Source organism: Stegastes partitus, unplaced genomic scaffold (assembly GCF_000690725.1).
Source record: "Stegastes partitus isolate 25-593 unplaced genomic scaffold, Stegastes_partitus-1.0.2 Scaffold2384, whole genome shotgun sequence".
NCBI classification, from domain to species: domain Eukaryota; kingdom Metazoa; phylum Chordata; class Actinopteri; family Pomacentridae; genus Stegastes; species Stegastes partitus.
The window spans coordinates 12,061-21,860 of record NW_007580115.1 but is presented as its reverse complement, the minus strand read 5'-3'; the positions used below and the strand labels follow the sequence as shown (position 1 = coordinate 21,860).

General features: G+C 42.1%; 1 protein-coding gene across 1 annotated transcript in view; it reads left to right on the top strand.

Moving 5' to 3' along the window:
- Positions 1–3,331: 3,331 nt before the first annotated feature.
- Positions 3,332–9,800, top strand: part of LOC103374879 (potassium voltage-gated channel subfamily S member 2) — a 14,982-nt gene continuing 8,513 nt past the window's right edge. Inside the window, exons 1-7 of the mRNA XM_008305031.1 lie at positions 3,332–3,502; positions 3,726–3,859; positions 4,686–4,850; positions 4,933–5,104; positions 6,317–6,400; positions 6,501–6,662; positions 8,294–8,377. Of these exons, the coding sequence (XP_008303253.1) occupies positions 3,332–3,502; positions 3,726–3,859; positions 4,686–4,850; positions 4,933–5,104; positions 6,317–6,400; positions 6,501–6,662; positions 8,294–8,377 (972 nt within the window). The remainder of the gene's footprint in view (positions 3,503–3,725; positions 3,860–4,685; positions 4,851–4,932; positions 5,105–6,316; positions 6,401–6,500; positions 6,663–8,293; positions 8,378–9,800) is intronic.

The window sequence follows — 9,800 nt, the reverse complement described above, 5'->3', positions numbered from 1 at the left end:
GAGTTTGCATGTTCTCCCCGTGCAGCGTGGGTTCTCTCCGGGTTCTCCGGCTTCTTCCCACACAGTCCAAAAACATGTTGAGGTTAATTGGTGATTCTAAATTGTCCGTAGGTGTGAATGTGAGTGTGCTTGGTTGTCTGTCTCTAAGTGTAGCCCTGTGATAGACTGGTTACCTGTCCAGGTGAACCTGCCTTCACCCTGAGTCAGCTGGGATAGACTCCAGCGGTGTATAGATGATGGATGGAGGGAAATGAAAAACCAAAGTGCCAGCTTAGATTTCACTCATAGCATGTCATGTAAATATGACAAGTCTCATTTTATTGTGGACTCACTTCTGTAAGTGCTTCCTGTTTTTAGCTGTTTTCTTCTGCTGCATTGTTATTTATACAACCAGTCTGGGCACACATCCATCAAAGCATTTTTGAATTATTTAACTCCTTCCAATCATAATCTCACACACATATGTGCTGTCTGTCTCCAGCCTACGAACAGAGATCAGAACAAATCTTTGATGTTCTTTAATGTTTTCTGCTCCAGACACACAAATAACTGGAAATCCCAGGTTGAATTGAAGGATATTCAAAACTTTTTGATAAATTATCCCTTTGAAAAATGTTCTTATTTTAGCTCTCTTAATGCTGACTATTGTTGTGTAACTTTCTTTTATTTGTAAATTCGTACATTCCCACTTGGGTCTTCTTTCAGACATGCTGTATGTAACTTTGCCGCTATGGAATCACAGGAGTGCCATAATAAAAAAATAAAGCTGTAAAAAAAAAATTTAAAAAAGGAAATAAATGTGTAAATATAAGAGGAATAAATAAATGAATGCATTTTTAAAAATATGGAAATACAAATGCAAATTTTGTCTTTGCATTTCCCAAGGAAACAACAATGACAAAAAAGAAAAGCAAAAGGAAAAGCAAAAGGAAAAAGCAAATACAAAATTTACCTTTATGTTTCCATGTATTTTTATTGATTCTTTTATTTATTCCTCTTAATATTTAAACATTCGGTTCTTTATTTTTAAACAGATTTATTTATTATTATGGCACTCCTGTGATTCCACATGTTGCTTCATCAATCTGTTAAAGTCACACCATTCTGTCATTCAGATGAAAGGATGCTTTATGTTCACCTTCCTCCCTGCTTTAATTAGACACCACAGTGATGGAGAGAGCATGATTTTTGTCTTACACATGAGATTGGACAGAACATCATGTGATCTATAACGTATTATAATGCACTAATAAACATGTCTTCATGTCGGGGATAATTATTAAAGTTATGCACACAACTCTCTGTCTCTGTCTGCTCATATGGATCTTGCTGCTGTCTGATGCTGCAGGTATTTGATCAACTTAGCAGAAACTCCTACAAACCCCTGGAAGCAACAAATTAAACTTCAGCTCCTGTTAAAACTTTAACACAACCTGGATTACATTCATTCTTTGTGAGTGTCTCCTGTTGCAGATTCTGTCTTTATCACAGTAACATTTTATTTTCATGGACATTTCAAAATGAAAAAGAGGGTTTGTGATCTTGACAAACAAACTGTGTCTTTTTGCTCTCTGTGGTGCTTTTGTCTGCTGCTGCAGACAAAGACAAAAGGCGCTAGTAGACCTCGACTTCGCCGATGATATAGTTCTTCTTTCAGATGACGTTGCCAAGGCTCAAACATTGCTCACGCCGGTAGAGAGAGAGTGTCTGAAAATTGGCCTTGCGTCAAATGCTAAGAAGACTGAGGTGATCTCCATAAATTTGCCACTGACCGCGCTGCAGTCAGTAAATAGTATGCCTCTTGAGACGGTGGACGACTTTAAGTATCTAGACTCTTGGGTAAACAGCACAAACCAGGATATCAGGGTGCACAAGGCGATGGCTTGGAAAGCGCTGAGCGGTACGAGTGTGGTGTGGAGATCAAGCCTTTCGATAGAGCTCAAGATCAGATTCTTCCAGGCGACAGTTGAGTCCATTTTCCTGTACGGTAGCGAATGCTGGTGTAGCGCATGTGGGCTATATGACTGACTGCGGCTACAATTAGCAGCAACAGAGACCTAGTTCTTTTAAGGAGCCTGGATTGTGAATGAAACACAGGAGGCAGTAGTGCCGTTTGAATATGATATGTATTAACAAAAGAAAAGCTCTTCACAACATAAATAGCCAATACACCGAATACACCATTTCAAATAAAGAAAACATTTTTGAGGTGAAGTTTTTGCTACCGACTCTGGTGGAAACAGCGCTTAATGAGTGATTACACGGACAATATATGATATAAAATCTGTCGGCAAAAGACTTACCAGTGATCGACAGATTCCACAGCAATCAACTAATCAAGATGCCAACAGGAACAACGCCACAGTCACAGTGGAGACGGAGCAGGAAGTGAACTCTATGACCCACATTTAAAGGAAGTCTGAGGTCACAGAAAATTGACCCGGAAATAAATAAAATAAATAACCAAATAAATAAATAACTAAATGCGGGTTACACTGATCCCTCAATACATCACTGGAGAAGTCTCTTGATGGTACATATAGCAGCATGCTCCGGGCTGTTCAAGACATCAACTGGCGGGACCATGTTTCTAACATCACACTCTATGGTGACCTGCCACGCATCACAGATCGTATCGCCCGGAGGAGACTTGGCATTGCCAGCCACTGTTGCCTCCATAGGGAGCTTCCCGCCAGCCAGCTCGTTCTTTGGGAGCCATCCCACGGCTGGCGGAAGCTGGGAAGACCTGCCACCACCTTCCTGGACACCCTAAAGGGGGATACTGGTTCGACCACTTCAGCCGAGCTCTCCGCATGCATGACCAACAGGATGGATGGAAGCAAAGACGTGAAGCTCGGCTGAGGCCGCCATGATGATGATGGGCTTTGTGTTAATATTGGTACTGAAATGTGGAAATATTTTTTCCTTAATTGCTTCGCACAACTGGAAGTGTGTTGTTTGTGTGTGCCCTTAGGTCAATGCGATCGCATGCGGTTCTTACTTATGCTGGGTTAAAAGTTCCAGGTTCAGATGCTCTCAGATGAATAGAAAGGAGTGTGAATGTTGTGGCATCCTGTCTGAAACCTGTACAGTCATGACCTGGTTCCCTTTGAAAAGGAGACACTAAGCTCATCGGGAGAACAAAATGTCTTGTAAGAGTGTCGACTCCTGTAAGTGAGAAATGATGTAAAGATGCATTTGCTGCACTTCACAAAGCTTTTCTGTAAAGTCAGTATCATACAAACTCACTCCTTAACATGTACCACAGTGTATTTTTATGCCTGTCTGCACATGTTCATCTCCGTTGTGTGTCTCCTGTCTCAGTGTAACCATGGTGAAGGAGAATCTGCCCAGCTGGGTCCACCAGGACTCAGACGAGGGTCTCGTCCACGTGAATGTTGGAGGTCTGAAGAGGAGTCTCTGTTCCAGCACGCTGAAGAAATTCCCAGACACCAGACTGGGAAAGCTGCTGGCATGTGATTCAGAGGAAGATATACTGCAGGTGGGTGACAGCATGAGGTCTGCCATCATTTTGCACCAAGATGTTAGTTTTTGATTTAGGTTTTGGTTCCAAAGACAATAAATAAATGGGTCATTTTGTCTTGAGACGCTATGAAACATTCATGTTCCTCTCTCGTATGGCTTTTTTCTCCTTCATTTAATCTTCCTCATCTTCACCCGTCTTCATTTCTCAACCTCCCCTCCTGTCTTTCTCTCCTCTGTAGGTGTGTGATGACTATGATGTGCATCAGAAGGAGTTTTATTTTGACAGGAATCCCGGCCTGTTTCCTTATGTCCTCCACTTTTACCAGACTGGCAAGCTTCACATCATGGAGGAGCTGTGTGTCTTCTCCTTCAGGTCTCCTTCCCTCTTTTACCCACTAAATTCAGACACTAGGTGACAACATCAGAATATAACAGAATCTATATATATGGATCTATGGTTTCCATGGTAGATTCAGTGGTTGTATGAGCTCGTAATTCATTTTTTGAGAGTAAATGCCCCAGATCTGCCCTTACATGAGGTACTGTTGCATCTAGTAGTAACATTATCGTGGGTTTTTTTTTTTAACATAAGTCTTGTGTTCCTAATTATGCTTTTACTAGGGAAGACACATGCACGTGTTCTTCTAGTTGAGGTGAGCGACTAACAGTCATCACTTCACACCCTCCTTGCTCAACAGATTTGGGTCCCTGCGATGTCTTTCTCTTCCCCAGAGTCTCTGTTTTGACACATTCATTACAAATGCTGCTCGACACGCTTACAGAACAGGACTTCCAGGCAGCGTTTACAAGTAATGCAGGAGCACTGGGAGCAGTGTGTGGTTGCACAAGGAGACTACATCAGAGTTTTACATTTTTATAGGGACACTCTCACGAGCTTTTTGTTACAACTTGTACTTCAAAAAAAAAAGTAGCTGCTCAAGGACTTGTGTCTGTTGTTTGCTTCTCTGATTTGAAAGCCTTAAACAGACAAAGATAAATTAACTTAGCAATAATTGTCCAGAACAAGAGGAAACAAACAACGTCAATCCGGTTATTATCATTTTAACAGGATTTATTTAGATGGTGGAGCCTGGTGGATTGTCTTCTACCATTTCTACTTTTCCGTCCTTGATTTATATTTCTGTTCGTCTGTAACTGGTGCACAAACCAACTCAGTTTGATTTCTGTTTCCCACTCAGTCAGGAGATTGAGTACTGGGGCATCAATGAGTTCTTCCTGGACAGCTGCTGTAGCTACCGTTACCACGACCGCAAGCTGGAGAGCAGCCGGCATCGCAGCTGGGACGACGAGAGCGACGTCAGCAGCATAGACACGTCTGTGGACGAGATATCGGACTTAAACAGGTAAAACAATCCATCCGGGCCTGGGTGAAGAAAGGATTCTGACTGTCAGTAATGAACTCGTCATCTTGCTCCATCGCCGCAGGGACATGCAGCATTTCCAGGAGGTGCGTTTTGGGAACATCAGGAAGTGTTTGTGGCTGACGCTGGAGAACCCGGGATACTCCATCCCCAGCAAGCTCTTCAGTCTGCTCTCCATCGGAGTGGTGCTCACGTCCATCGCCACCATGTGCATCAACAGCATCCCAGAGTACCAGGTTGGTGCAGGGAGCAGCAGAAAGGCTGAGGCCAAACTGTATTGTTGTATTTGGACGCCTGCTTTGGGCTCCTGGAGCACATGGAGTAAGCATTTCATTTTTAGCACCAAAAATTGTCCTGCTCCTCAGAATTCCCATCATCAGAAGCTCCATCTTAAGTCTTCAGTTGCCGTATCTGATTTGCTTGAAACTTTTTTTTTTTTATATCATAAACTATGGATGATTTAAATGGAATCTGTATTTTAGGAGGATTACATGGATTTTGACATCTGGGTTCGGATAAGAAGGCAAAGGCACGGCCCGTGACTAGAAGGAGTGAAATCAAAGACATTGTTTAAGGTTACAAGGTTACCAAAAAGTCAAAAAAATGACATCCTGTCATTCCCACACTTTTTCTTTACTTTATGGAAAACAACTGAAAACAAAATCCAGTAAAGATGAGATGTAGAATTCATAAGACAATCTAACTTACACCAGGCTACCTAATCATGGGATGATTGATGTTGTTGCCGTGGGTCTGCCATTAGTGTCGATCACTTTGAATCACAGAATGTAAATAAAAGATGAACGCATCCTCTTTTGGTTGCATAAAGAATCTGATTGTATGGAGAAAATGACCCTACTGGATTGATTGCACGTTAGATCATCTTACATTCACTAATACAACCTATAAATAGCCTGCAAAAGAAACAAATCCTGTTCCCTGCTTGGTTTGTATGGTGTCCATGCAGAAAAAAAGAAAAGACAAGCCCCAACCAAATCCAAAACCCATGCAAGGTTAAAAACAAATGCAGGAGTTAGAATGCTGGAAGGCGACAACGTGAACATAGCGTGACCAATGGATAGTGGGAGTGATGAGCAGAGTGGAAACAGGTGAGCAGAGCAACGAGGAAGATGAAGGTCCTGCAGCCGGCGGGAGAACAGGGCAGCTCATGGGAACGCAGCGACCAGACTGAATAAATGACTCAATCAGTCAGTGATAAAAACTCCTGAACTCTGACCTTTGAGTCTGTTTTATTCTCAGACGTAAACTCTTTATTTCCTTCTAAAAATCTTGATGGCTGAGCACATTACTGATTTTCATTTAAGTTCAGTCATCCCAGATGTCTTAATACCAGCTGTGAGAAAAATATATCATCAGTAAAGAGCTGGTGCCAAAGAAAAGTTCATGAAACAGTTGTTGATCTGAGTCTTTCTCCTGTTTCCTCTCAGACTTTCGACTCTGATGGACAGCTGGTGGAGGATCCCACCATGCAGACTCTGGAGGTGTTCTGCACCTGCTGGTTCACCTTCGAGGTGAGAAGGGAAATAAAAAAAAAAACAAAGCATGCTGAAGGAAAATCAGTGAAAACGGAGGAGACACTTTGCAACGCTGAGTATTTTTCATCTCTTTGAGGTTGTGACGCGGCTGCTGCTCGCACCGAACAGGAAGAAGTTCTTTCAGCACCCTCTGAACATTATCGACATGGTGTCTGTGGTTCCCATCTACATCACCCTGGTCTTCGACATGACGGTGGGATCCGAGTCTGAACTGGGAGACCTGGGGCGACTCATACAGGTCAGACTGGAGCGCAGACCTGAGTCAGTGTGGGTGGTTTCTGTCTGATGAAATGTTTAACCCTGTGAAACCGTGTCGTGGAAGTTTGCTGTAATTGTTGAACTTAGAAAACCTGAAACGCTTTGCTGGGTTGATGGCAGATTTAATATTGTAAACAGTACGGGGAATGACACAGATCGTCCAGATTCTTAAAGGAGAGGCACAAACGTAACGGCTTTAACAGTGAACAGAGAATCAGAAAGGCCTTTTATCTGGACAGTTTGTAAGCTTAACCCTGTGATCCATCCTGCGTACTAAATGCTGAGTGTAATTTTCCAAAGACAAAAAGCCTTGTAAAGGTGTAAATAGATCATCTGATTTGTACCTACACGCTGAGCTAGCTGCAAGTCAGCAATAAAGATTCATGAGCAGAAAACTGATTTGTTTTCACAGCCCAAATATAGAAAGAAAGGAGCAACTTTTTTCATCTCTCAGATGTTGGTGTAGGAGCCTCTGGTGCACAAATTATAGGATTTTCGCAACGTTGGCCCTCATTGGGAGCAGAGTTTCTGTACCTGTCTTCACATTATCTGAACAGTAAAGGTTCATTTGCAGGGTTGATCGCTAATGTTGCCTCATAACGGTATGTATCATGAAAAGTAAGAACAATAAGAAGAACAGTAGAATAGTTTGACAATTATAAAGACTGGATTATATTGTATTTTAATTTGACTGAACTGTGTTTTAGTTCCGGTGTTCAGCCATCCTTTGCAGTGACAGTGATGGAGGCTCTACAGCTGGCCTCTGTTTTACTGGTGCTCCATTCTGAAATGGGAAAAGTAGGATTTTCCAGGCTGGATGTTTCTCAGTGCAAATGACTCCTAACTCGAGCTGAATGCTTTTGGGAAAAGATTGAAGTTTTTGCTATTGAGATTAGATTTTTCCGGCTTCAGTTCAATACGCAGAATTCACACAAGAAGGAGAGCAGAAAGTTTAAACCCAGTGTCAGACGTGCTGCATGACTTTTACACTAAACTACAGTTAATTCCATTGTTTCAAATAGAAAATACGATATTTTCAGTCTTCCTTTTTAGTGCTTCTCTCCTGTTCTTTGGTCTTTTTGTTGTGCACATGTAGAGCCTCTATGTCCACAAACAGTGAGTCTTATAAATAAAGTTTTAAAAAGGATTCCAGGAACCCTTATATCCGAGTAAGTCTTGTTTTATCAGACTTCTCTTGTAGATTAGTGATGCAGTGTGACTATTGCACATGCGCACGTTGCAGTGTTGACGCTGAAAGTCTATGTGGAGCAGGTGTTGGTATTTGAGGATCAAATCTCTAAAACCTTTCCCCTTCCAAGGTCACGGTTCTCCATTAACATCACACACAAACACCTTCACTATGCTGGCATCTATTAAAGGAAAAAGAAAAATCGAAAACATTTTAATTTTGTCAGATTAATTTTATGGACTGACAGTAGAGCTGTCCTGGAGCCTCCGCTAGCAGGGTCCTCACAGTGGAGCCATTTTTAAAACCAGCCTGTGTGCTGAACTCGTCTCTGAACACCACTTTTAAGAAGGATTAGGAGAAGCATCGCTAAAGTGACGAACCGTCTCTTTTAAAACGTTTTTCCTGACGCTCTGCTCTCTCAGGTGTTCAGGCTGATGAGGATCTTCAGGGTGCTGAAGCTGGCCCGCCACTCCACAGGCCTGCGGTCTCTGGGGGCGACGCTCCGGGTGAGTCGGGACGCCGTCGGCTCCCTCAGACACGGCGCTGCAACATTTCTGACACACGGTGACATTAACCAAACAGTATGTAGAAACAGCGCCATTGATTTTTAAGCTTGCTGCTTTGTGACATTTTGTTCTGTTGACCTTTCTGTGGATGCATCAGATAAAGGTTGATGGATTGTGAGCGGATCTCAGTCGATGTGTCGCACATATTTAACAGTGGAAAAGCCATCAATGTTGAGGATGTGGTTTTGATTTTTTGGTGATTTGCGACAGGGTTCGGGCTTTTGTTTTGGAGCCGCATGGTGTGACGGCAAAATATAAACCTGAAACAAACAGTCGCACATTGAGCCACAAGTTAATGAAAGATGTGACTTTATGCCAGGAGATAAAACCACTGATGAAACCAGTATCAATTTTGTAATCACATTTTTTATTTATAGACTCTCTCGTCCTACACACCACCTACAGTAGAGTTTCATTAAGTTACTGTGACATTATGAGGCTGCAGAACTTTTTTCATTGTGCAGCTTTGAAACAGAGAAACAAGAAAAAGTTGTGTTTGGTGTTTTTCGCCACCGAGCCCAGTGGAGAGGAGCTGGGAGTCGCTGGATGTATATCGCCTGCCTGCTCATTAGCTGCATGTACACAACACAAATAAAAGCCGCTCTTTAAAGCTTTTCTCCACAGCGCTACAAATGGTCAAAAGCTCCACAGGGAGCCTTTAAGTTTGTGTTCCTGTATCCAGCTTTTTCCTGGCTGTTGTGTTTCCTTATTTTATTTTCACTGTATTAAACCATTTCTCTGTGAAGCGCTTTAACGCCGTGTCTAATCACTGATGATGCTGGTGCAACATAGCTGCAGAGGAATATTGAAATGGCTGTAAAAAGATGACAGCATGCTGTTTGATCAGGTCCACAGGTGATTTAATTCCCTTTAAGCAGGAAAAACTTTGAGCGACTTGAAATGTGAAAAATGTGAAAAAAATGAATGAATAAGCATATGTGAGAAAAAATATATAATATATATGTATATAATATTTTTTATATTTTTTCTCACATGTTTATTCATTCATTTTTTGTAAAAATATTTTTCTATACATGATTGCATACATTACAAAGTACTGTTTACTGCTGTCAATCTCGTTTTGGTGACTGTCGCTATATTCTATTGGCTCTAACAATTCGAAGGTGGTGTCAATCACTAAAACCGACCAATCATTATGGAGATGCAGCCTTGCGTCACCACAGGAGCTTCACAGCAGCTTGATCAGCACCATGCACAGGATGCGTAACAGCGGTCTGGTTGAGTGTTCAAAAAACAAAAAAAACTGCTGTATGTGGATGTATTGAACGCCATCAGTGATATACAAGTGAAATATTTAGTTTGGGGCTGCAGGGTGGCGCAGTTGGTAGCACTGTTGCCTCGC